General features: G+C 46.4%; 1 protein-coding gene and 1 long non-coding RNA gene across 8 annotated transcripts; one reads left to right on the forward strand and one right to left on the reverse strand.

Moving 5' to 3' along the window:
- Positions 1-769: 769 nt before the first annotated feature.
- On the reverse strand, positions 770-27,414 carry pstpip2 (proline-serine-threonine phosphatase interacting protein 2). The gene is made up of 15 exons (XM_035783016.2): positions 27,257-27,414; positions 26,390-26,490; positions 25,275-25,349; positions 16,180-16,214; positions 15,912-16,018; positions 15,448-15,510; positions 10,457-10,555; positions 9,897-9,942; positions 9,682-9,761; positions 9,374-9,472; positions 9,090-9,186; positions 2,056-2,140; positions 1,835-1,869; positions 1,605-1,672; positions 770-1,489 (listed from the first exon to the last, which is right to left on the reverse strand). The coding sequence occupies exons 1-14, from the start codon at positions 27,287-27,289 to the stop codon at positions 1,620-1,622; spliced, it is 1,008 nt and encodes a 335-aa protein (XP_035638909.1). The 5' UTR covers positions 27,290-27,414; the 3' UTR covers positions 770-1,489; positions 1,605-1,619.
- LOC127906383 (uncharacterized) lies at positions 22,798-25,264 on the forward strand. 7 transcript variants are annotated; one of them, XR_008061092.1, is made up of 6 exons: positions 22,799-23,072; positions 23,252-23,395; positions 23,432-23,467; positions 24,142-24,213; positions 24,321-24,392; positions 24,955-25,264. It is a non-coding gene; the product is annotated as an uncharacterized LOC127906383 (long non-coding RNA). The 7 variants fall into 7 exon arrangements; XR_008061091.1 differs by lacking the exons at positions 23,432-23,467; positions 24,321-24,392 and adding an exon at positions 23,143-23,215 and having other exon boundaries at positions 22,798-23,072; XR_008061089.1 differs by lacking the exon at positions 24,321-24,392 and having other exon boundaries at positions 22,800-23,072.
- Positions 27,415-27,682: the final 268 nt, after the last annotated feature.

Below are 27,682 nucleotides of genomic sequence, written 5' to 3' on the forward strand. Positions count from 1 at the left end.
AGTTAAGAAAGAATCATTGTGTCGTTTTAACCACCAGTTGACGTTTTGAACAGGAGAGTGTTGAGAAACATTATTGTGGGAGTTCCAATTTCCGCTGATTCTATCACTGTTTTGTCAGGCCTCGCAAAACAAAAAGGCCCAAATATAGACATACTTGGTATACGGCAATTCACTCTTAGGACTTATTTAATTGAATTATTTAGATATCTTTCTGAGATCTGACTCTATATGAATCTCCACAGCTACGTGTCGTGGGATGATTTCAATTACATACTCCTCGTCTCCTTCACAACAACCCATTGGATGAGAAAGCCAGAGGTTCCTCTCTTTGACCTTCTTCTCTAATGGGTTTTGAGGAGACGAAGACACGAGAGGAGTATGCAATTGAGATCTTTCCCCTGCCACACTAAGCAGAAACAGGAAGAGATCTTCCCTTTAAAAGAGCAAAATACCCATCTCAATGAGCTTGCCAGACAAGTTGAACACTTTGCGTCCATATTGGGTGTAAGTACAACACCCATTCTATCAACCAATAGATTGCACAAGATTTGCTCATATTATTAGCGTGTCAGGTTCCTGTGCACCCCCACTCCCACTTGTTTCTCAATTGTATTGTAAGGGGGAAAAGATAATAGAAGACCTGGAATAGGAAGTGAGTTGTTACAAGAAAGTCTGTCAGTGTTTCATAACATAATTTATGAGTGTGTTTGACCTCTCCGTGATGACAATTGTCACTTACAGAATATTCTCAATCAGGGAATGCTTAATACAACCTTAAACTGCCCTTTATTCAATTTTCTTATCAAGATCTGTGTGCAATCATCAACCAGAAACTAGCCTGAGTAACACAATGTAGTGTTCAAGTACAGACCAATCAGATTATTATCGACCACAACAGGAAACACCTAGGTTCTACAAAGGTACAGAATAATGTGTTAATTAAGTGACTGACAAACCTAGATTTATATATACATAACATTTATTTACTTAAATTATTAAAGTTATTTTGCCTTTATCACACAACTTTAAAACATTTAGATCATGTACCTGTATTGTTGTAATATTCATGTTATTAATCAACAAATAAAAGTGACCCTCTTATATTGAAAAGTTGCAAAATGCTTTGGAATGTCTGCTGTCCCAAATGTTAATAACTTATAAAGGAATTACTTTTATTTGTGCTTTAATTACATTTCCTGGTTTAGACTGTAGAAAACTAAGTATATTCATACATTCTGGAACCTATTTACATATATTGAGCTATGAAACATCATCTTACTGTTTATAACACAGCTATAAAGCCACAATGGTGACACAATCAAACATGCTCTACTAATGTCAGCATTGCTGCTATTTAGGTAGTTGGTTTGTCAGGTGTCACTGTTGAATGACCACGAAGTCACAGAGTCCACTTTTCATATCCGTCAATGAAGGAATCCCCACTCAGCCATCTGGGTAAATCCACCAGACAGTCAATATCCATGGAAAACTGGAAACAAAGAGTTAAGAAACAAATAAACCCATGGTTTTAGTCAGGCTCAAACTTATTGTGATAACAATAGTCATTTGACTAAAGCTGTAATACTGAAGAATGAAGTAGTTACCACTGAACATATGTTCTAGTATTGTAGAGCACTGTAGCCTGGATCTACAGTTGAGTAGATCACATCACCTACAGCAGTGGAATTCAAAGCACAAATAAAACAGACAAACAGTGGCTTGTCATTAAAAAGGAAATAAAATAAACAGTTTATCAATATATTAAATGATGGATCCAATCTGACAACTGTCATAATATCTATCTGTATATCTCTGGAGTTTTTTTAACATGTACCTTCGGTATTGTCTGGGTTAGGCAATGGTCCTCTCCTGATTTTCACAAAACAGACAAAATAGAAATCAACATGACATGATGAGAATGATGAAAAACATGATTTTTGTGGTAAGGTGAAGATCCTCATCTGCTGTGTGGGTCATTTCTCTCTCAGGGTGAAAGAATATTCAGCAACTCTTGGTTTGCTTGAAAACATTTTTTATTGATAAAACCTCTCTCACCTAGTGATAGGAGGAGCCGTTCGGGAGGATGGTGGTCCTGCGGGGACCCTCTGACCGCTATAGAAGTTCTCATACAGAACAGGAGCTGAGGAGTGAGGACAGAGCAGACCAGGGGGTGAGGACAGAGCAGACCAGGGGGTGAGGACAGAGCAGACCAGGGGGTGAGGACAGAGCAGACCAGAGGGTGAGGACAGAGCAGACCAGGGGGTGAGGACAGAGCAGACCAGGGGGTGAGGACAGAACAGGCCAGGGGTTGAGGACAGAGCAGACCAGAGGGTGAGGACAGAGCAGACCAGGGGGTGAGGACAGAGCAGACCAGGGGGTGAGGACAGAACAGGCCAGGGGTTGAGGACAGAGCAGACCAGGGGGTGAGGACAGAGCAGACCAGGGGGTGAGGACAGAACAGGCCAGGGGTTGAGGACAGAACAGGCCAAGGGGTGAGGGTTGAGGACAGAACAGGCCAGGGGGTGAGGGTTGAGGACAGAACAGGCCAGGGAGTGAGGTTGAGGACAGAGCAGGGCCAAGGGGTGAGGACAGAGCAGGCCAGGGTGTGAGGACAGAGCAGGCCAGGGGGTGAGGACAGAGCAGGCCAGGGGGTGAGGACAGAGCAGGCCAGGGTGTGAGGGGTGAGGACAGAGCAGACCAGGGGGTGAGGACAGAGCAGGCCAGGGAGTGAGGGGTGAGGACAAAGCAGGCCAGGGGGTGAGGGATGAGGACAGAGCAGACCAGGGGGTGAGGACAGAGCAGACCAGGGAGTGAGAACAGAGCAGGCCAGGGAGTGAGGACAGAGCAGGCCAGGAGGTGAGGGTTGAGGACAGAGCAGACCAGGGAGTGAGGACAGAGCAGGCCAGGGGGTGAGGACAGAGCAGACCAGGGAGTGAGGACAGAGCAGACCAGGGAGTGAGGACAGAGCAGACCAGGGAGTGAGGACAGAGCAGGCCAGGGGGTGAGGACAGAGCAGACCAGGGGGTGAGGACAGAGCAGACCAGGGAGTGAGGACAGAGCAGGCCAGGGGGTGAGGACAGAGCAGACCAGGGAGTGAGGACAGAGCAGGCCAGGGGGTGAGGACAGAGCAGACCAGGGAGTGAGGACAGAGCAGACCAGGGAGTGAGGACAGAGCAGACCAGGGGGTGAGGACAGAGCAGACCAGGGGGTGAGGACAGAGCAGACCAGGGAGTGAGGACAGAGCAGGCCAGGGAGTGAGGACAGAGCAGACCAGGGAGTGAGGACAGAGCAGGCCAGGAGGTGAGGACAGAGCAGACCAGGGAGTGAGGACAGAGCAGACCAGGGAGTGAGGACAGAGCAGGCCAGGGGGTGAGGACAGAGCAGACCAGGGAGTGAGGACAGAGCAGGCCAGGAGGTGAGGTTTGAGGACAGAGCCGGCCAGGGGATGAGGGGTGAGGACAGAGCAGGCCAGGGGGTGAGGGGTGAGGACAGAGAAGGCAAGGGGGCGAGAAGTGAGGGATGAGGACAGAGCAGTGGATGATGGGTGAGGACAGAGCAGGGGATGAGGGGTGAGGACAGAGCAGGCAAGGGGGTGAGAGGTGAGGGATGAGGAAAGAGCAGGGGATAAGGGGTGAGGACAGAGCAGGCCAGGGGGTGAGGGGTGAGGACAGAGCAGGCCAGGGGTTGAGATGTGAGGGATGAGGACAGAGCAGGGGTGAGGACAAAGCAGGGGATGAGAGGTGAGGACAGAGCAGGCCTGGGGGTGAGGGATGAGGACAGAGCAGGCCAGGGTGAGGGATGAGTACAGAGCAGGCCAGGGGGTGAGGACAGAGCAGGCAAGGGGGTGAGAGGTGAGGGATGAGGACAGAGCAGGGGTGAGGACAAAGCAGGGGATGAGGGGTGAGGACAGAGCAGGCCAGGGAGTGAGGGGTGAGGACAAAGCAGGCCAGGGAGTGAGAGGTGAGAGGTGAGGACAGAGCAGGGGATGAGGGTTGATGACAGAGCAGGGGATGAGGGTTGAGGACAGAGCAGGTCAGGGGGTGAGGGGTGAGGACAAAGCAGGCCAGGGAGTGAGGGATGAGGACAGAGCAGACCAGGGGGTGAGGACAGAACCGGCCAGGGGGTGAGGACAGAGCAGGCCTGGGGGTGAGGAATGAGGACAGAGCAGGCCAGGGAGTGAGGGGTGAGGACAAAGCAGGCCAGGGAGTGAGAGGTGAGGGGTGAGGACAGAGCAGGGGATGAGGGTTGATGACAGAGAAGGGGATGAGGGTTGAGGACAAAGCAGGTCCGGGGGTGAGGGGTGAGGACAAAGCAGGCCAGGGAGTGAGGGGTGAGGATGGAGGACAGAGCAGGCCAGGGGGTGAGGACAGAGCAGGCCTGGGGGTGAGGGGTGAGGACAGAGCAGGCCAGGGGGTGAGGGGCGAGGGGCGAGGACAGAGCAGGCCAGGGGTTGAGGGGTGAGGACAGAGCAGGCAAGGGGGTGAGAGGTGAGGGATGAGGACAGAGCAGGGGTGAGGACAAAGCAGGGGATGAGGGGTGAGGAAAGAGCAGGCCTGGGGTTGAGGGGTGAGGACAGAGCAGGCAAGGGGGTGAGGGATGAGGGATGAGGACAGAGCAGGGGATGAGGGGTGAGGACAGAGCAGGCCAGGGGGTGAGGACAAAGCAGGGGATGAGGGGTGAGGACAGAGCAGGCAAGGGAGTGAGGGGTGAGGACAAAGCAGGCCAGGGAGTGAGGGGTGAGGACAAAGCAGGCCAGGGAGTGAGAGGTGAGGACAAAGCAGGCCAGGGAGTGAGAGGTGAGGGATGAGGACAGAGCAGGGGTGAGGACAAAGCAGGGGATGAGGGGTGAGGACAGAGCAGGCCAGGGAGTGAGGGGTGAGGACAAAGCAGGCCAGGGAGTGAGAGGTGAGGGATGAGGACAGAGCAGGGGTGAAGACAAAGCAGGGGATGAGGGGTGAGGACAGAGCAGGTCAGGGAGTGAGGGGTGAGGACAAAGCAGGCTAGGGAGTGAGGGGTGAGGACAAAGCAGGCCAGGGAGTAAGAGGTGAGGGATGAGGGCAGAGCAGGCCAGGGGGTGAGGACAGAGCAGGGGATGAGGGTTGAGGACAGAGCAGCCCAGGGGGTGAGGACAGAGAAGACCAGGGAGTGAGGACAGAGCAGGCCCGGAGGTGAGGGTTGAGGACAGAGCCGGCCAGGGGATGAGGGGTGAGGACAGAGCAGGCCAGGGGGTGAGGGGTGAGGACAGAGCAGGCCAGGACGTGAGGGGTGAGGACAGAGAAGGCAAGGGGGCGAGAAGTGAGGGATGAGGACAGAGCAGTGGATGATGGATGAGGACAGAGCAGGGGATGAGGGGTGAGGACAGAGCAGGCAAGGGGGTGAGAGGTGAGGGATGAGGAAAGAGCAGGGGATAAGGGGTGAGGACAGAGCAGGCCAGGGGGTGAGGGATGAGGACAGAGCAGGCCAGGGGGTGAGGGATGAGTACAGAGCAGGCCAGGGGGTGAGGACAGAGCAGACCAGGGAGTGAGGACAGAACCGGCCAGGGGGTGAGGACAGAGCAGGGGTGAGGACAAAGCAGGGGATGAGGGGTGAGGACAGAGCAGGCCTGGGGTTGAGGGGTGAGGACAGAGCAGGCCAGGGAGTGAGGGGTGAGGACAAAGCAGGCCAGGGAGTGGGAGGTGAGGGGTGAGGACAGAGCAGGGGATGAGGGTTGATGACAGAGCAGGGGATGAGGGTTGAGGACAGAACAGGTCAGGGGGTGAGGGGTGAGGACAAAGCAGGCCAGAGAGTGAGGGATGAGGACAGATCAGACCAGGGGGTGAGGACAGAGCAGACCAGGGAGTGAGGACAGAACCGGCCAGGGGGTGAGGACAGAGCAGGCCTGGGGGTGAGGAATGAGGACAGAGCAGGCCAGGGAGTGAGGGGTGAGGACAAAGCAGGCCAGGGAGTGAGAGGTGAGGGGTGAGGACAGAGCAGGGGATGAGGGTTGATGACAGAGCAGGGGATGAGGGTTGAGGACAAAGCAGGTCAGGGGGTGAGGGGTGAGGACAAAGCAGGCCAGGGAGTGAGGGGTGAGGACAGAGCAGGCCAGGGGGTGAGGACAGAGCAGGCCTGGGGGTGAGGGGTGAGGACAGAGCAGGCCAGGGGGTGAGGGGCGAGGGGCGAGGACAGAGCAGGCCAGGGGTTGAGGGGTGAGGACAGAGCAGGCAAGGGGGTGAGAGGTGAGGGATGAGGACAGAGCAGGGGTGAGGACAAAGCAGGGGATGAGGGGTGAGGAAAGAGCAGGCCTGGGGTTGAGGGGTGAGGACAGAGCAGGCAAGGGGGTGAGAGGTGAGGGATGAGGACAGAGCAGGGGATGAGGGGTGAGGACAGAGCAGGCCAGGGGGTGAGGGTTGAGGACAGAGCAGGCCAGGGATGAGGGGTGAGGACAGAGCAGGCCAGGGGGTGAGGACAAAGCAGGGGATGAGGGGTGAGGACAGAGCAGGCAAGGGAGTGAGGGGTGAGGACAAAGCAGGCCAGGGAGTGAGGGGTGAGGACAAAGCAGGCCAGGGAGTGAGAGGTGAGGACAAAGCAGGCCAGGGAGTGAGAGGTGAGGGATGAGGACAGAGCAGGGGTGAGGACAAAGCAGGGGATGAGGGGTGAGGACAGAGCAGGCCAGGGAGTGAGGGGTGAGGACAAAGCAGGCTAGGGAGTGAGGGGTGAGGACAAAGCAGGCCAGGGAGTGAGAGGTGAGGGATGAGGACAGAGCAGGCCAGGGGGTGAGGACAGAGCAGGGGGTGAGGGTTGAGGACAGAGCAGGCCAGGGGTGAGGACAAAGCAGGCCAGGGAGTGAGGGGTGAGGACAAAGCAGGCCAGGGAGTGAGAGGTGAGGGATGAGGACAGAGCAGGCCAGGAGGTGAGGACAGAGCAGGGGATGAGGGTTGAGGACAGAGCAGGCCAGTGGGTGAGGACAGAGCAGGCCAGGGAGTGAGGGGTGAGGACAAAGCAGGCCAGGGAGTGAGGGGTGAGGGATGAGGACAGAGCAGGCGAGGGGGTGAGGACAGAGCAGACCAGGGGGTGAGGACAGAGCAGACTAGGGAGTGAGGGGTGAGGACAAAGCAGGCTAGGGAGTGAGGGGTGAGGACAAAGCAGGCCAGGGAGTGAGAGGTGAGGGATGAGGACAGAGCAGGCCAGGGGGTGAGGACAGAGCAGGGGGTGAGGGTTGAGGACAGAGCAGTTCAGGGGGTGAGGACAAAGCAGGTCAGGGAGTGAGGGGTGAGGACAAAGCAGGCCAGGGAGTGAGAGGTGAGGGATGAGGACAGAGCAGGCCAGGAGGTGAGGACAGAGCAGGGGATGAGGGTTGAGGACAGAGCAGGCCAGTGGGTAAGGACAGAGCAGGCCAGGGAGTGAGGGGTGAGGACAAAGCAGGCCAGGGAATGAGGGGTGAGGGATGAGGACAGAGCAGGCGAGGGGGTGAGGACAGAGCAGACCAGGGGGTGAGGACAGAGCAGACCAGGGGTGAGGGTTGAGGACAGTGCAGGGGATGAGGGGTGAGGACAGAGCAGGCAATGGGGTGAAAGGTGAGGGATGAGGACAAATCAGGGATGAGGACAACGCAGGGGGTGATGACAGAGCAGGCCAGGGGGTGAGGGGTGAGGACAGAGCAGGCCAGGGGTTGAGGGGTGAGGACAGAGCAGGCAAGGGGGTGAGGGGTGAGGACAGAGCAGGCCAGGGGTTGAGGGGTGAGGACAGAGCAGGCAAGGGGGTAAGAGGCGAGGCATGAGGACAGAGCAGGGGTGAGGACAAAGCAGGGGATGAGGGGTGAGGACAGAGCAGGGGATGAGCGGTGAGGACAGAGCAGGCAAGGGGGTGAGAGGTGTCTCCTGACCCCTCCTGTCTCAGTCTCCAGTATTTATGCTGCAGTAGTTTATGTGTCGGGGGGCTAGGGTCAGTTTGTTATATCTGGAGTACTTCTCCTGTCCTATTCGGTGTCCTGTGTGAATCTAAGTGTGTGTTCTCTAATTCTCTCCTTCTCTCTTTCTTTCTCTCTCTCGGAGGACCTGAGCCCTAGGACCATGCCCCAGGACTACCTGACATGATGACTCCTTGCTGTCCCCAGTCCACCTGGCCATGCTGCTGCTCCAGTTTCAACTGTTCTGCCTTATTGTTATTCGACCATGCTGGTCATTTATGACCATTTGAACATCTTGGCCATGTTCTGTTATAATCTCCACCCGGCACAGCCAGAAGAGGACTGGCCACCCACCCCACATAGCCTGGTTCCTCTCTAGGTTTCTTCCTAGGTTTTGGCCTTTCTAGGGAGTTTTTCCTAGCCACCGTGCTTCTACACCTGCATTGCTTGCTGTTTGGGGTTTTAGGCTGGATTTCTGTACAGCACTTTGAGATATCAGCTGATGTACGAAGGGCTATATAAATACATTTGATTTGATTTGGATGAGGACAGAGCAGGGGATGAGGGGTGAGGACAGAGCAGGCCTGGAGTTGAGGGGTGAGGACAGAGCAGGCAATGGGGTGAAAGGTGAGGGATGAGGACAAAGCAGGGATGAGGACAAAGCAGGGGATGAGGGGTGAGGACAGAGCAGGCCAGGAGGTGAGGACAGAGCAGGCCAGGAGGTAAGGACAGAGCAGGCCGAGGAGTGAGGACAGAGCAGGCCAGGGGTGAGGGTTGAGGACAGAGCAGGCCAGGGGGTGAGGACAAAGCAGGCCAGGGTAGGAGGACAGAGCAGGGGGTAAGGGGTAAGGATAGAGCAGGCCACGAGGTAAGGACAGAGCAGGCCAGGGGGTGAGGACAAAGCAGGCCAGAGAGTGATGGGTGAGAACAGAGTAGGCCAGGGAGAGTAGGGTGAGAATAGAGCAGGCCAGTGGGTGGGGACAGAGCAGGCCAAGGAGTGATGGGTGAGGACAGTACAACTACAATACGCAACTAGACTGTCAGGGAGGGGGACCCGGACAAAACAAAATTAGGACAACATTTATGCCATCAAGGATGACACTAAAAAGTCAGTCTGATTTTCATTGTGGTCCTTAGAGGACCTATATAGTATTGTATGTGTCTGTTGTCAAAGGTGATCTGTGAAGAGTGAGAACTGTACCAGGCGGTTTGTCCCCAGTCCGTCTGAGGTTCACAAAGTGTTCTATATCCTCCTGTATGTCACACTGTTCAAGAGACTTCCTCACTTCCTCATGAAGCTGAACCCATAGACAAAGACACACAGGCGGGCAAGATAGAAACACAAAGCAATACGGATGATCACTTACAGCCACAATCCTTCATTTGCTATATTCTTAGAGAATCAATGGGTATCATTAATACAAATGCAATACCAGTAAGTAATATTGCAGATTGCACACTGATGAGTCCCTAGAAGCACTTTACCTCATCGCTGGTGACACACTGCTGGGAGAGCTGGTTGAGGTGAGTCCATACCATGTTCCTTAGAGTATTGATCCTCTCCACTTCCTGCTTCTCAAATACCTGGATGTAACAGAGCACTATTATATATACCAGTAATACAACCTATAGCAGACAAACAAATAACTGGATGTAAATTATATATACCAATACTACAACATATAGCTAAGAAACAAATACCTGGATGTAGTCAAACTGTTACACATACTACATCAGTAATACAGTATGTAACTAACAAAGAAAGTAAATATCATCATGCTTCTGGCCCTTACCTCACATGCTTTAATGTGTTCTTTCTGCCAGTCCTCCCTGGTTTTCCCCAGCACAGACACATTGTGCATGTATAGCCTGTCTGGGATTCAAATCAGAGAATACATCTTGGGAGACCATAGTATAGAGGCACATGTTTGATTATCTTTAGACTTAATTATGGTTTTCCTGTTGATGGTTGCTAAGAGACCAAAGGAGAATAAGTTGTCATTGTTACCAGCTTCTTCTGCATTCTGCTTTGCTTGCTGTGTTTTTGTCAATAGCTGAAAGATGAAGAAGTAAAAAAAATCACTGATTCTGTACTTTATTCAACTCTTTATTGTGTTCAGATATTACTTTCAATGCAATGCTGCATATAGGAGTGAAAGCACATGTCTGATTGGTAAATGTCCTCTCAATAAACAGGGTACAAACTAGGTTAGCCTTGTTCTTTCTGTGGTCAGTGTAGGCCTAATTTTTGTGGTCTGATTCCTGTGCTCAAAATAGGTATGCTATTTCCTTCAGAATAATTCCCATGGCTCACTCACATTATTTATTGTCACTAGTGCTTTCTGTTTCTTTTTGATCTATCTTTTTTTAATCAACAAACACAGTGAATAAGTGATTGATGAGGAGATAAAGGAGAAGGACATAGAATGGAAAGTGTTGCTTTCTGGTTCTGAACCCATGGTTGCAGGGGCAATGTGTGGTCCGGGGGCAGCAGCTCTACCACTAGACCCCCCCAGCGCCTGCCCCCTGCCCCCTGCCCAACCCCCCACAGTATCTCAGAATACTCACCTTTTCCTGCTGCTTGACATTGCTGGTGCTGGCGTTTCGGTTCATGTTCTGTTCTGCTTCCTCTTTGTCTCGACACTTCTGCTCATATGTCTTCTTTGTCTGTGGGTAACGACATGGACAGGAAGGGGGGGGGGGGTGATGGTAGGAAATAACTGATAATATAGTTTACTGACTCTACTAGACTCTATACTGTCTTCACTTAACATAAAAGTCTCTAAATGAAACATGAAGCCCATGCATTTGAACTACCACAACCTGCATTTTTCAACACTCTGAGGTCATTCCACTGTGTATAAAATGCCTGATGTTTCAGTTGGCATGGCAATGTGGCACAACATGCACAGCCCTAACAGTACCACTTTGTCTGACCAATGAAAAACGGCAGGCATTTAGGATCAAAATCAAATCAGGAAAATAATTTAGAAAGAGACAGAGTTAGAGTGCTGACCTAGAATGAGGTCCCCTCTGTGCATATCATCTCTTCCGGGACCAGGCCCAAACCCCCGTAATTTGAAGAAGAGGAGATGCCGCTACAGGGGTCGGCGAGCCAGATGCCTGGCGAGACTGCGTCAGCTAGTGGATAATCCTCCTCTACCCTCCGTTATACTGGTGAACGTGCAACTACTAGAGAATGAACTGGATGAGCTCCGTTCAAGAATATCTTATCAGTGGGACATTAAAAACTGTAATATTAGTGGCTGAACAAGGACATGGATAATATACAGTTAGCTGGGTTTTCCATAAATCGGCAAGACAGAACAGCAGCCTCCGGTAAGATCAGGGGGGTGGGTCTGTGTCTCTTTATTAACAACAGCTGGTGCACGATCACTAATATTAAAGAAGTCTGTATCTTTTGCTCGCCTTAGTTAGAGTACCTTGTGATAAGCAGTAGACCACACTATTTACCAAGAGAGTTCTCATCTATATTCTTTGTAGCTGTCTATTTACCACCACAAACCAATGCTGGCACTAAAACTGCACTCAACGACCTGTACAAGGCATAACCAAACAAGAAAAGTCTCATTCAGAGATCACGTTCCTCGTGGCCGTGGACTTTAACGCTGAAAACTGAAATCCGTTTTACCTCATTTCTACCAACATGTCAAATGTGCAACTAGGGGAAAGAAAACTCTAGATCATCTTTACAGCTCTCCATTTGGAAAATCTGACCACGACTATCTTCCTGATTCCTTCCTACAAGCAAAAACTCAAAACAGGAGGTATCAGTGCTCGCACTCAACCAGTGTTCGATTACAGAAGTGATCCGATGAAGCGGATACTAGGCTATAGGACTGTTTCGCTAGCACAGTCTGGAATATGTTCTGGGATTCATCCGATGGCATTTAGCAGTATACGACATCAGTCACCGGCTTCATTAATAAGTGCATTGACGATGCTTTGCAAAAGTATTCACCCCCTTGGCGTTTTTCCTATTTTCATTCATTACAACCTGTAATTTAAATGGATTTCATGTAATGGACATACAAAACAACATCCAAATTGGTAAAGTGAAAATAAAGTGAAAACTAAAGTGAAAATGAAAAGTGGCGCGTGCATATGTATTCACCCCCTTTGCTATGAAGCCCCTAAAAAAGATTACCTTCATAAGATACATAATTAGTTAAATAAAGTCCACCTGTGTGCAATCCAAGTGTCACATGATCTGTCACATGATCTCAGTGTACATACACACACCTGTTCTGAAAGGCCCAAGAGTCTGCAACACCACTAAGCAAGGGTCACCACCAAAACTCACAGACCAGGCACATTAATGAAGAACAAAGAGACCAAAGATAACCCTCTCCAAACAGGTCAGGGACAAAGTTGTGGAGAAGTATAGATCTGGGTTGGGTGATAAAAAAAAATATCAGAAACTTTGAACATGGGAGACCCCCAAACATTAAATCCATTATTAAAAAATGGATAGAATATGTCTGGCCAAACAATTCTCATCAGCCAGAGAACATCATCCCCACAGTGAAGCATGGTGGTGGCAGCATCATGCTGTGAGGATGTTTTTCATTGGCAGGGATTGGGAAACTGGTCGGAATTGAAGGAAAGATGGATGGCGCTAAATACAGGGAAATTCTTGAGGGAAACCTGTTTCAGTCTTCCAGAGATTTGAGACTGGGACGGAGGTTCACCTTCCAGCAGGACAATGACATTAAGCATACTGCTAAAGCAACACTCGAGTGGTTTAAGGGGAAACATTTAAATGTCTTGGAATGGCCTAGTCAAAGCCCAGACCTCAATCCAATTGAGAATCTGTGGTATGACTTAAAGATTGCTGTACACCAGCGGAACCCATCCAACTTGAAGGAGCTGGAGCAGTTTTGCCTTGAAGAATGGGCAAAAATCCCAGTGGCTTGATGTGCCAAGCTTATAGAGACATACCCCAAGAGACTTGCAGCTGTAATTGTTGAAAAAAGTGGCTCTACAAAGTACAGACGTTGGGGGGGTGCACACTCAAGTTCTGTTTTTTTTGTCTTATTTCTTGTTTGTTTCACACACAAAAAACAATGTGCATCTTCAAAGTGGTAGGCATGTTGTTTAAATCAAATGATACAAACTCCCCAAAAATCAGGACAATTTTAATTCCAGGTTGCAATTAAAATTGCCTCAACTACCCCGTACCCCAGCATATTGACTCGGTACCGGTACCCCCTATATACAGATATACAGTGCCTTGCGAAAGTATTCGGCCCCCTTGAACTTTGCGACCTTTTGCCACATTTCAGGCTTCAAACATAAAGATATAAAACTGTATTTTTTTGTGAAGAATCAACAACAAGTGGGACACAATCATGAAGTGGAACCACATTTATTGGATATTTCAAACTTTTTTAACAAATCAAAAACTGAAAAATTGGGCGTGCAAAATTATTCAGCCCCTTTACTTTCAGTGCAGCAAACTCTCTCCAGAAGTTCAGTGAGGATCTCTGAATGATCCAATGTTGACCTAAATGACTAATGATGATAAATACAATCCACCTGTGTGTAGGTGGGAGACTCTGTCCATGGGACAACAATCAGTCGTATATTGCACAAATCTGGCCTTTATGGAAGAGTGGCAAGAAGAAAGCCATTTCTTAAAGATATCCATAAAAAGTGTTGTTTAAAGTTTGCCACAAGCCACCTGGGAGACACACCAAACATGTGGAAGAAGGTGCTCTGGTCAGATGAAACCAAAATTGAACTTTTTGGCAACAATGCAAAACGTTATGTTTGGCGTAAAAGCAACACAGCTCATCACCCTGAACACACCATCCCCACTGTCAAACATGGTGGTGGCAGCATCATGGTTTGGGCCTGCTTTTCTTCAGCAGGGACAGGGAAGATGGTTAAAATTGATGGGAAGATGGATGGAGCCAAATACAGGACCATTCTGGAAGAAAACCTGATGGAGTCTGCAAAAGACCTGAGACTGGGATGGAGATTTGTCTTCCAACAAGACAATGATCCAAAACATAAAGCAAAATCTACAATGGAATGGTTCAAAAATAAACATATCCAGGTGGTAGAATGGCCAAGTCAAAGTCCAGACCTGAATCCAATCGAGAATCTGTGGAAAGAACTGAAAACTGCTGTTCACAAATGCTCTCCATCCAACCTCACTGAGCTCGAGCTGTTTTGCAAGGAGGAATGGGAAAAAATGTCAGTCTCTCGATGTGCAAAACTGATAGAGACATACCCCAAGCGACTTACAGCTGTAATCGCAGAAAAAGATGGCGCTACAAAGTATTAACTTAAGGGGGCAGAAATCATTTTGCACGCCCAATTTTTACATTTTTGATTTGTTAAAAAAGTTTGAAATATCCAATAAATGTGGTTCCACTTCATGATTGTGTCCCACTTGTTGTTGATTCTTCACAAAAAAATACAGTTTTATATCTTTATGTTTGAAGCCTGAAATGTGGCAAAAGGTCGCAAAGTTCAAGGGGGCCGAATATTTTCGCAAGGCACTGTATAGCCTCATTAGTGTCATTTTTATTTTGTTACTATTTTTCCTTTAGATTATTTAGCAAATATTTCTTACTTACTTTTTTTATTACTCTTTATTGTTGGTTATGGGATTGTAAGTAAGCATTTCACTGTAAGGTCTACACATATTGTATTCAACACGTGACAAATAAAATCTGATTTGATCTCATTCATCATAATCTAAAATGTGAATACGGGCCCAGGACTGACTCCAGCGCTCTCTGAGTGGAACTGCACAAAGCACAACTTGTGTTTACTAGTAATCTTTGCCCTGTAGCCCTGCAGGATAGAAGGGGATAATAAGGAAAACAGAAGGAAAATGTGTTTTTATTGCTATTGTTATTCCCAGAACCCGATATAGTTGTAGGACCTTAATTTGATCACTCTTCTGTTGCTGATATTTTTCCTGCACCCAAGGAAGTGCAGATGATCTTCATGATTTACATAAATTCACTGAAAACTCATACTAACACACGGTTATATTAACAGTACTGCACTTTTCATGAAGACTACTTTTAGCCAGCTGAAAGCCGAACCACCGATCAAGCAACATTATGTGGCTGCAGGATTATTTTGCTGTGACAATAGAGGTCAAATTAAGATCCTTCATCTGTATGGAACAGACTTTGTCATTTATTGTCAAGGTTTTACAAACCAAATGTAGTCTAAATAGACCATACTAGAAAAGGGACCGGCTCAGTGACCTGCTCTTTGTAGGCTACATAATATGTATGTAATTCACAGTAACTTCCCATTTAATTGAGGTGCCCCAGTACATATAATGAAACTCTCCATTTATTTGAGAGGTTCCTCCATTCTTCACTCCCCATGGCTGTTGATGAACTTCCCTCTTCTCAGATTAAGTATTACAAGACTGCTTCATGTTTTGGTAGCATGATGCCTGAAACCAGACATGCCTTTAGAGAACAGATGATCAATTCAGGATTACTTCATTCAGGGATGATAACTGCTGGTTTGACAAAAGAATGTAGGAAAGTTCTCCAGTTTACCTCCATGGTTTTCTTGAACTGCGTGGCCCTCTGTTTGTGTAGGGCATCCATCTGTTGTTCTACCTGTGAAGAAGAGGTGTCAAATATATTATATTAAAGCAAAGAACATAGAGATGATATATCCATGATTTGCACCACGATAATTATCACATCTGTGCAGGGCGCTTAGGATTAAGATCACAAGGTCCAACTGAAATCTGACTTCCCATCCCGTCCCGAAAGACACACAGAGGTTTCAGGTTTCCGTCAGACATGGTATTCAAACTGGCAAACCTCTGGTTGGTGGTTCGCCTCGCTAAATAAATTGATATAAGCGGTTGATAAGCAATTGTTCACTATAACCGCATTCACTATTAAGCAAAGTGCACTGTATTAGCAACGTATAAGGTCTATTAGTAAATAAAGGTCGTATTAATTCCTACATTTGTGTCATTTTTTAAGTAATTGGTTGGTTTCTAATGTACCTTTTTTCTTGTCTCTTTCTGTCTCTCTCTGAAGTCTTCCATTTTTTTTGCCTCATCCCGCATTGTTTGTGCCAGTTGGAGGTGTGATAAACTCACATGTTCAGTTTCTAAGTTGTAAAGGAGGGTTTAGTAAAGAGAGAGTTAGTAAATTACATGAACACACACACACACACACTCGAACTCACTCACTCACACATGGAAATCGAAAGAATTGAGCTTAGTCATCAACATACATCAGAAACATTTGTTGTGACAGCAGAACACTTACGCAGTTTGAACATGTCCAGCGATCTCTTCAGTGTGCTATATAATGAAACAAACAAACACCAGCTTTATGAAAAGTAATGCATGCAGTACAACCTATGCTGTCAGAATGTAAGCGTTTTGTAACACTACAACTAGTGGCAACTGAGCTGCTGTAACAGTATAACTTTAGACCGTCCCCTCACCCATACCCAGGCACGACCCAGGGACCCTCTGCACACATCAACAACAGTCACCCACGAAGCATCGTTACCCATCGCTCCACAAAAGCCGCGGCCCTTGCAGAGCAAGGGGAACCACTACTTCAAGGTCTCAGAGCAAGTGACGTAACCGATTGAAACGTTATTTAGCGCGCACCACCGCTAACAAGCATTTCGCTACACTCGCATTAACATCTGCTAACCATGTGTATGTGACAAAATAAAATTTGATTAGCTAGCCATTTCACATCCGTTACACTGCCACCAACGTTAAGGAGACAAAACCTTGACTTTGCTAGAGTGTTGAAACATATAATTCTGAGATTTTCCGAAACATGACATGGTGTGTTGTAACACCACATAATCAAGAGTTGTACAACACATTGCCAGAGATTGGGAGCGCTACAGGGAAATGATAAAAACACTATTTTGTTGTTTCGAGTCCTGTTTAGTGCAGAAATAGATTCCTTCCCTTTTGGTGCTGTTTCCTCCCTCTAAAGCTCCTAAACACTAATGATGGTGTTTCACATATTTTATAGTGCAGAATGCATTCCCTGCTCTTATACGGTATGTGTTGATAAACTCCTCATTGGTCATTTCAGAATGTCAAATGTAGAGTATTATTCACAAACAAAGAACACCAGAAAATATAGTTTTGTGAAAATACAAAAACTAATAAGATTGTCTAGGATAATAATTAATACAAGCACAATGAATCATATGTACAAGCTTCAAATGCTTGTACAAGATCTGTAAGGTATTCTTCAAAATCAAGGGACAATTACATTATATTCAGATATGTTCATATATATTGTATTCAGACAGATTGAATCACAGTACACTTGAGTTAGATGATATGATTAACAGTTGACAGTTCAGTTGGCATTAATCTGTGATCCTTGTCTTGATTGGTTGGGATTAGGATTGACCAACCGGTGGGAAACGTACGTACGTACGTACATACATACATACATACATACATACATACATACATACATACATACATACATACATACATACATACATACATACATACATACATACATACATACATACATACATACACGTACGTACGTGGAAACAACCTAATGTGATAATGTGTATTATTCCTCTCAGAGGACATGGAAGACTGCGAAAGAAAGGATGATGGTTGGTGATAACGATTGGAAAGCCCTGACTACGTATGTATGTATGTATGTATGTATGTATGTATGTATGTATGTATGTATGTATGTATGTATGTATGTAAGTATGTATGTATGTAAGTATGTATGTAAGTATGTATGTATGTATGTACCAGTCAAAAGTTTAGACACACCTACTCATTCAAGAGTTTTTCTTTATTTTTACTATTTTCTACATTGTAGAAGACACAATAGTGAAGACATCAAAACTATGAAATAACACATATGGAATCATGTAGTAACCAAAAAAAGTGTGAAACAAATCTAAATGTAAGTCGCTCTGGATAAGAGCGTCTGCTAAATGACTTAAATGTAAATGTAAATATATTTTATATTACAGATTCTTCAAAGAAGTCACCTTTTTCCTTTTTTTTCTTCCTTTATTTAACTAGGCAAGTCAGTTAAGAACAAATTCTTATTTTCAATGACGGCCTAGGAACAGTGAGTTAACTGCCTGTTCAGGGGCAGAACGACAGATTTGTAACTTGTCAGCTCGGGGGTTTGAACTTGCAACCGTCCGGTTAGTCCAACGCTCTAACCACTAGGCTACGCTGCCACCTTGATGACAACCAGCCTCACGAGGTAGTCACCTGGAATGCATTTCAATTAACAGGTGTGCCTTCTTAAAAGTTTATTTGTGGAATTTCTTTCCTTCTTATTGCTTTTGAGACAATCAGTTGCGTTATGACAAGATAGGGTTGGTATACAGAAGATAGCCCAATTTGGTAAAAACCAAGTCCATATTATGGCAAGGACAGCTCAAATAAGCAAAGACAAATGGCAGTCCATCATTACTTTAAGACATGAAGGTCAGTCAATCGGAAAATGTCAAGAACTTTGAAAGTTTCTTTAAGTGCAGTCGCAAAAACCATCAAGTGATATGATGAAACTGGCTCTCGTGAGGACCGCCACAGGAAAGGAAGACCCAGAGTTACCTCTGCTGCAGAGGATACGTTCATTAGTTACCAGCCTCAGAAATTACAGTCCAAATAAATGTAACAGACACATCTCAACATCGACTATTCAGAGGAGACCGCGTGAATCAGGCCTTCATGGTCAAATTTCTGTAAAGAAACCACTACTAAAGGACACCAATAATAATAAGAAGAGACTTGCTTGGGCCAAGAAACACGAGCAATGGACATTTGGCCGGTGGAAATCTGTCCTTCGTTTGATTAGTTAAAATTTGCGATTTTTGGTTCCAACCGCCATGTCTTTGTGAGACGCAGAGTAGGTGAATGGATGATCTCCACATGTGTGGTTCCCACCGGGAAGCATGGAGGAGGAGGTGTGATGATGCTTTGCTGGTGAGACTGTTGGTGATTTATTTAGAATTCAAGGCACACTTATCCAGCATGGCTACCACAGCATTCTGCAGCGATACGCCATCTCATCTGGCCTCCACAATCACCCGACCTCAACCCAATTGAGATGGTTCCTCTGTCCAGTGTCTGTGTTTTTGCCCATCTTAATATTTTATTTTTATTGGCTGAGATATTGCTTTTTCTTTGCAACTCTGCCTAGCAGGCCAGCATCTCGGAGTCGCCTCTTCGCTGTTGACATTGAGACTGTTGTTTTGCGGGTTTAATTAACATTTGCTTTTGTTTCAAAAACAGGGACATTTCTAAGTGACACCAAACTTTTGAACAGTATGTATGTATGTATGTATGTATGTATGTATGTATGTATGTATGTATGTATGTATGTATGTATGTATGTATGTATGTATGCATGTATGTCTGTATGTATGGTTTTCTGCAGGGAGACAGAGAAATCACATATCAAGCAATAATTACATATGAAGTACATGAATGCATAATTAGTTATTAACTGCTATAAATATAAATAAATTGCCATATGAATATCCAATAATTAAACATATAAATAGCAATATATGCAAATGCATGTACATGAATAAAAGGTATGCAAATATAGCAACATGATAATATGAATGTCCAAAGTGGGATGCAATAACATGTGGCATGGTAAGCCATAGGCTATAGACAAAGCTCACAAAGGTAATAGACAAACAAGCCAGTGGCATGAGTCAATGAACTACATGTAGCGTTAAGAAAACCAGGGTTTATTCATTACATCCTGCAGCGGAAAAAGTTTACAGTTTAAGAACCAAACAGAAGCAAACAGAACAGGGAGGAAACTACCTTCAAAATAAACACTTGTTTTCGTGCTAAATAAATTCCGTTTGGAGTAAACATAAAATGTATTATCTTTTTATGTGCCATGAACACAACCAGTCATGATGTTTTCATCTTATTGTCAAACAAATCACTTCAAACAGTAGGCTACCTTTGCGCGGTCATCCCAAAATAATTCCAGCATCCAAACAGTGCACCCACCAACGTTTCTTAAATTCGCAAGAGGTTGAAACTATCTCACCGGAGAAAGCATCCGAGCGGTGGAATAAAGGTGGAATTACACAAAAAGATTCTTCATAGGCCCGAATCAAACTTGATAGAAGTTTAAGTATTCTCTAGGAAAAGTATTGCATGCCCATGTCACACCCTGATCTGTTTCACCTGTCTTGTGCTTGTCTCCACCCCCCTCCAGGTGTCTCCCATCTCCCCCTGTGCATTTATACCTGTGTTTTCTGTTTCTCTGTTGCTAGTTGGTCTTGTCTCGTCAAGCCTGCCAACGTGTTTTCCCTTACTCCTGTTCTCTCTAGTCCCTGGTTTCTAGTTCTTCTGGTTCCAACCCTTTCTGCCTGTCCTGACCCCGAGCCTGCCTGCCATCCTGTACCTATTAGACTCAGACCTGGTTACGAACCTCTGCCTGTCCTGACCCCGAGCCTGCCTGCCGCCCTGTACCTATCAGCCTCAGACCTGGTTACGAACCTCTGCCTGCCCTGACCCCGAGCCTGCCTGCCTCCCTGTACCTATCAGCCTCAGACCTGGTTACGAACCTCTGCCTGTCCTGACCCCGAGCCTGCCTGCTGCCCTGTACCTATCAGACTCAGACCTGGTTACGAACCTCTGCCTGTCCTGACCCCGAGCCTGCCTGCTGCCCTGTACCTATCAGACTCAGACCTGGTTACGAACCTCTGCCTGCCCTGACCCCGAGCCTTCCTGCCTGCTGCCCTGTACCTATCAGACTCAGACCTGGTTACAAACCTCTGACCCCGAGCCTGCCGCCCTGTACCTATCAGACTCAGACCTATCAGACTCAGACCTGGTTAAGAACCTCTGCCTGCCCTGACCTCGAGCCTGCCTGCTGCCCTGTACCTATCAGACTCAGACCTGGTTACGAACCTCTGCCTGCCCTGACCCCGAGCCTGCCTGCTGCCCTGTACCTATCAGACTCAGACCTGGTTACGAACCTCTGCCTGTCCTGACCCCGAGCCTGCCTGCCGCCCTGTACCTATCAGCCTCAGACCTGGTTACGAACCTCTGCCTGTCCTGACCCCGAGCCTGCCTGCCTCCCTGTACCCATCAGCCTCAGACCTGGTTACGAACCTCTGCCTGTCCTGACCCCGAGCCTGCCTGCCTCCCTGTACCTATCAGCCTCAGACCTGGTTACGAACCTCTGCCTGTCCTGACCCCGAGCCTGCCTGCCACCCTGTACCTATCAGCCTCAGACCTGGTTACGAACCTCTGCCTGTCCTGACCCCGAGCCTGCCTGCTGCCCTGTACCTATCAGCCTCAGACCTTGTTACGAACCTCTGCCTGTCCTGACCCCGAGCCTGCCTGCCGCCCTGTACCTATCAGACTCAGACCTGGTTACGAACCTCTGCCTGTCCTGACCCCGAGCCTGCCTGCCGCCCTGTACCTATCAGACTCAGACCTGGTTACGAACCTCTGCCTGTCCTGACCCCGAGCCTGCCTGCCGCCCTGTACCTATCAGACTCAGACCTGGTTACGAACCTCTGCCTGTGCTCGACCTGCCTCCTGTGGTTTTAATAAACTACTCTGTATATTGAACCTTCCATCTCCTGTGTCTGCATCTGAGTTATATCCTGAGTTGTATTAGCCCAGTGTCTTCTATTTCATAAAGTTGTGGAACATTTGACAGCTGTCTGAATGTGCAAAAGAGCCTACAATAAGTTCTAAGATATTGATTGAAAATGATAATCGATCAATATTTAGGGTAACTAGTTGCATTTCTAAACCATTTGATTGTATGAGAGACACAGTCCACAAAAAAATATTGTTGTGTTTTGATGGTGCCTTTTACATGCATTGAAGTGCTTTCACGACACTCTCTTAAAAACACCAATCCTCAGATTGAAGAACCATTTTGGGCATTTCAGAATACTTCAATTCTGTTTTAAAACCCTTTCAGTGCATATTAGCACCTTCATTGGGTTTACATTAAAACCCCCTCCAAACACCAGACCTCATCTTTGGTACATTACTTTTCAGGGTTTCATTAGACAATGGTGTTTTTAGTCTTTCTGATTTAATAGTAAATCAGTCAATGTAACCAGCATGAGCTGTTTGATGAATCAAAATGATGATCATACTGAAACAGGATGGGCACTCAAGCCACTGACAGAATCCTTTGCAAAAAGAAAAAAGGCTCAAAAGCAATTCAATCTAACAACAGTAACGCACTAATAACACTAATGCCTTAATGCATACTTGTATCTCTATGTATAGTGCTGCATGGGCCATTGAACCACTGCAGATACCATCTTTCTACATGCGAAACAAAACGGTTTTGTCAACGTCAGACAGTGCTATCAGTGGCTAGATTCACAGCATTCTAGTGTGCCATCTGAAGGCTGTGTACCAGACAATATCAACAACTCTATATACGTTTGTATTTCCTTGTCTTGCTTGAGACGGAATGGCACCCAGGCAATCAGAAGGCTATTAAATAAGTGATGGCTTTTAACAAAGCCCATCAGGGGTACTGGCCATCTGGTATTTTGGGCAAATGACAGATGGGCTGGTCAATTTGTTGCCTAGTGGGCCAGTCAATTTGTTGCCTAGTGGGCCAGTAAATTTGTTGCCTAGTGGGCCAGTCAATTTGTTGCCTAGTGGGCCTGTCTATCTTGGGTTTTTGATCTCAAAATTATCATTATCTGGCTAAAAAGGGGGGCCTCAAGTAAAAAAAAATGGTAATGTGGGGGGAAAAAACAAAGGGGAAAAAACAAATAGGCAGGTGTGAGGACCTCAAGGGGAAAAACAAATAGGCAGGTGTGAGGACCTCAAGGGGAAAAACAAATAGGCAGGTGTGAGGACCTCAAGGGGAAAAACAAATAGGCAGGTGTGAGGGCCTCAAGGGGAAAAACAAATAGGCAGGTGTGAGGACCTCAAGGGGAAAAAACAAATAGGCAGGTGTGAGGACCTCAAGGGGAAAAAACAAATAGGCAGGTGTGAGGACCTCAAGGGGAAAAAACAAATAGGCAGGTGTGAGGACCTCAAGGGGAAAAAACAAATAGGCAGGTGTGAGGACCTCAAGGGGAAAAAACAAATAGGCAGGTGTGAGGACCTCAAGGGGAAAAAACAAATAGGCAGGTGTGAGGACCTCAAGGGGAAAAAACAAATAGGCAGGTGTGAGGACCTCAAGGGGAAAAACAAATAGGCAGGTGTGAGGACCTCAAGGGAAAAAACAAATAGGCAGGTGTGAGGACCTCAAGGGAAAAAAAACAAATAGGCAGGTGTGAGGACCTCAAGGGGAAAAAACAAATAGGCAGGTGTGAGGGCCTCAAGGGGAAAAAACAAATAGGCAGGTGTGAGGACCTCAAGGGGAAAAAACAAATAGGCAGGTGTGAGGACCTCAAGGGGAAAAAACAAATAGGCAGGTGTGAGGACCTCAAGGGGAAAAAACAAATAGGCAGGTGTGAGGACCTCAAGGGGAAAAAACAAATAGGCAGGTGTGAGGGCCTTAAGGGGAAAAAACAAATAGGCAGGTGTGAGGACCTCAAGGGGAAAAAACAAATAGGCAGGTGTGAGGGCCTCAAGGGGAAAAAACAAATAGGCAGGTGTGAGGGCCTCAAGGGGAAAAAACAAATAGGCAGGTGTGAGGACCTTAAGGGGAAAAAACAAATAGGCAGGTGTGAGGACCTCAAGGGGAAAAAACAAATAGGCAGGTGTGAGGGCCTCAAGGGGAAAAAACAAATAGGCAGGTGTGAGGGCCTCAAGGGGAAAAACAAATAGGCAGGTGTGAGGGCCTTAAGGGGAAAAACAAATAGGCAGGTGTGAGGACCTCAAGGGGAAAAACAAATAGGCAGGTGTGAGGACCTCAAGGGGAAAAACAAATAGGCAGGTGTGAGGACCTCAAGGGGAAAAACAAATAGGCAGGTGTGAGGGCCTCAAGGGGAAAAACAAATAGGCAGGTGTGAGGACCTCAAGGGGAAAAACAAATAGGCAGGTGTGAGGGCCTCAAGGGGAAAAAACAAATAGGCAGGTGTGAGGGCCTTAAGGGGAAAAAACAAATAGGCAGGTGTGAGGGCCTCAAGGGGAAAAAACAAATAGGCAGGTGTGAGGGCCTTAAGGGGAAAAACAAATAGGCAGGTGTGAGGGCCTCAAGGGGAAAAACAAATAGGCAGGTGTGAGGGCCTCAAGGGGAAAAAACAAATAGGCAGGTGTGAGGGCCTCAAGGGGAAAAACAAATAGGCAGGTGTGAGGACCTCAAGGGGAAAAAACAAATAGGCAGGTGTGAGGACCTCAAGGGGAAAAAACAAATAGGCAGGTGTGAGGGCCTTAAGGGGAAAAACAAATAGGCAGGTGTGAGGGCCTCAAGGGGAAAAAACAAATAGGCAGGTGTGAGGGCCTCAAGGGGAAAAAACAAATAGGCAGGTGTGAGGGCCTCAAGGGGAAAAAACAAATAGGCAGGTGTGAGGACCTCAAGGGGAAAAAACAAATAGGCAGGTGTGAGGGCCTCAAGGGGAAAAACAAATAGGCAGGTGTGAGGGCCTCAAGGGGAAAAACAAATAGGCAGGTGTGAGGGCCTTAAGGGGAAAAACAAATAGGCAGGTGTGAGGGCCTCAAGGGGAAAAACAAATAGGCAGGTGTGAGGGCCTCAAGGGGAAAAAACAAATAGGCAGGTGTGAGGGCCTCAAGGGGAAAAACAAATAGGCAGGTGTGAGGGCCTCAAGGGGAAAAACAAATAGGCAGGTGTGAGGGCCTTAAGGGGAAAAACAAATAGGCAGGTGTGAGGGCCTCAAGGGGAAAAACAAATAGGCAGGTGTGAGGGCCTTAAGGGGAAAAACAAATAGGCAGGTGTGAGGGCCTTAAGGGGAAAAACAAATAGGCAGGTGTGAGGGCCTCAAGGGGAAAAAACAAATAGGCAGGTGTGAGGACCTCAAGGGAAAAACAAATAGGCAGGTGTGAGGGCCTCAAGGGGAAAAACAAATAGGCAGGTGTGAGGGCCTTAAGGGGAAAAACAAATAGGCAGGTGTGAGGGTCTCAAGGGGAAAAAACAAATAGGCAGGTGTGAGGACCTCAAGGGGAAAAAACAAATAGGCAGGTGTGAGGACCTCAAGGGGAAAAAACAAATAGGCAGGTGTGAGGACCTCAAGGGGAAAAAACAAATAGGCAGGTGTGAGGGCTTCAAGGAAAGCATTTTACCCAGTGGCTTAGAAATGCCAAGGCCGATTTTTGTTCCTAGTCCGCACCTGAAGCCCATTACAAGGGTATCTTCAATAGCAGGGCTTTCAAATCATTTGTGTATACATTCTTACAGTCCCTGACTGATGATAAGCAATGTCTACTCAAGAATGAATAACATCAGCAACTGGAATATTTACTTACTTCATCTCATTGTGCCCACACACCTTCTTGGAGAGACCCAGTAGCTCTTTGGCATACTTCTCCTCTATGGATGCTCTGAAAGATAACCAAACACATCTCTTCATATGTGCATTCAACAAGGTATACAGTTAACAAACATTAGCTACAGTATGTGCATGAGAGAACATTAGGCAATAGCATGAGGATCTGCACCACAATGGGGAAGTCCACAGTGTCCATGAGATTTAAAAAAGAGATCACTTCAAAATGGCATTCAATTTCTTTATCTTAGAGGAACTAACACATGCAAAATCACACTTTCAATATAACAGTGTAATTATGGAGTTGTTTCCTTGTGCATGACTGATTGCACAGTCTGTATTGTGCTTGGATTAATCATTAAACAGTACAGTCCAGAGAGGAGGGAGCAAACAAAAAATTCAAAAGTATTACAAATAATAATGATTCATAATAAGAAGTTTGATCAAGTATGCTGTAGCAGTTGGTCAGGAATTTAGATTGGTAGGAAAAATCTCCACATTCAAAATCGTGAGGTGTATACACAGTAAATATGAAGTAGGACAAGAGCGAAAGACAAATATGTAAACTATAGTCTACATTCTGTATTAAATTAACACTGACACCATTCTAGACCATTGGATAATAGTGTAATTTCTGTCCAAAATGAGGAAATAGCAGATAAAACAGATGAACCACTCGCTTTTACTGTAAGTGCACACTCAGTGACACCAGAAACAGGAAACACAGCAGCAGTGTTTGTTGAACACCAACAACCATTCACAGTACACTTTGCCCAGATATAGAAGGATTCATCTTTCTGCGCCCACATGATCTAAAGCATGGTGGAAAATAAATGATGACTGACTTTCTTACTTCTGTATCGTGGAACGAAGCCCTCGTGCTCTTTGAAAAGGTCAGTCCACAACAAAACATTACTGCTAATCAGTTCAAATCAACACAGAAACATCAACAACAACATGGCAGCAGAACCTGTGGGTGCTGTAACCTAGACAGAATAACAGCATCCATACTGTTGTTTCAGAGCATATTCTCTGTAGTAGTCTGAGGATTCAATTAATGGTTTCTATTGGATGATATCTCACATGGTTTCTCACCTGGCTTTCATGAAGTCTTCTATCTCCTTGCATGTCCTCTTACCATCATTGAGATGCTGGATGATACAGTCATAACCCCCAGTACTGGTCAGCTCCCCATTCTGGCAACATTGGGGAAGATGGAATAACAGTAAGTAATCAAATCATAGCACACCATGGAGGGTCTCTCACACCCTCCCAGTATTGGTCTATCAATATCCTATACTCCTCGCTGCATTGCCTTTTAACAGTCTATCAAAAAGGAAACAACTCATTACAACATTACTGACAGAGAGAAGACCCCCAAGAGCTAAAACCAAAATAATCCAGAACGTAAAAGCTTCCCAATGGGCTTTAGCACACAATACATCAGACTACGGAAACAATAAAACTAACAGCAATGAAGCAATATAAGTATTTCGTGAGCATGAATGAATATGTGTTTCAGATGATAAACTGCAGTTGAAGTGCCCTGTAATGTATGTCTGCATGAGATAATGACATATAATCATTTTAACCATGTGATTAAAAGAGGTATACAATAGGCCTACACTGCAGGGGTAGGTATACTCCTGAGCCCTGCCAATCTGATTTCCATCTGCACATATTACAAGGTGTTCAAAAGGACCAGAAATAACTACACTCCTGGGTTAGAGACGTGCTAATAAAACAGCCAGTCCATGCGGCGTGTAATATTCTGAATAAATTCAATGACCTAACAAACATCACTAGACTTGTTAAATAGATAATTGTGTATGCTCCTTCATTTGTGTTTACAACTTGGTAATACTTCAAAATCAGATTTCGATCTCTAAAAACAAATAGTTCACAGTTAATGAGGGTTAAGCTCAGATGACACACAACGCAAATACAAACATTTGCACTTACCCAAAAGTAATCCTTAAAGTGAAGTTCTCTCATTGTAGACAAGAATAACGGCAGTACAACTCTTGTAATTCCGCTGGTTTTTGCGATGTTAATACTGTGTTAGTGACTGATGGACTTCTCATTGCGTTTATGACTCCGCTCATATCTCAATGGAGCACTAAATATGCTTTGCTGGGTCCTAACGACCGACGAGATGCAGCAAGAGAGCGAGATTTGCACATTGTTACAACACTGTATATATATATATATATATATATATATATATATATACAGTGTTGTATATATATAATATGACATTTGTCATATATATTTGTCACATATATGTCTTTATTGTTTTGAAACTTCTGTATGTGTAATGTTTATTGTACATTTTTATTGTTTGTTTCACTTTTGTATATTATTTCCTCACTTGCTTTGACAATGTTA

Source organism: Oncorhynchus keta, chromosome 12 (assembly GCF_023373465.1).
Source record: "Oncorhynchus keta strain PuntledgeMale-10-30-2019 chromosome 12, Oket_V2, whole genome shotgun sequence".
Lineage (NCBI taxonomy): Eukaryota > Metazoa > Chordata > Actinopteri > Salmoniformes > Salmonidae > Oncorhynchus > Oncorhynchus keta.

Bases quoted from the DNA above. Each gene is read 5' to 3' on its own strand.
- pstpip2 (XM_035783016.2), bottom strand. From the start codon at position 27,289: ATGAGAGAACTTCACTTTAAGGATTACTTTTGG. The intron at 10,556-15,447 runs GTAAACTGGAGA...CGTTACCCACAG, and splicing joins AGTTCAAGAAAACCATGGAG to ACAAAGAAGACATATGAGCA. The intron at 9,187-9,373 runs GTAAAGTGCTTC...CTATGGGTTCAG, and splicing joins AGTGTGTCACCAGCGATGAG to CTTCATGAGGAAGTGAGGAA.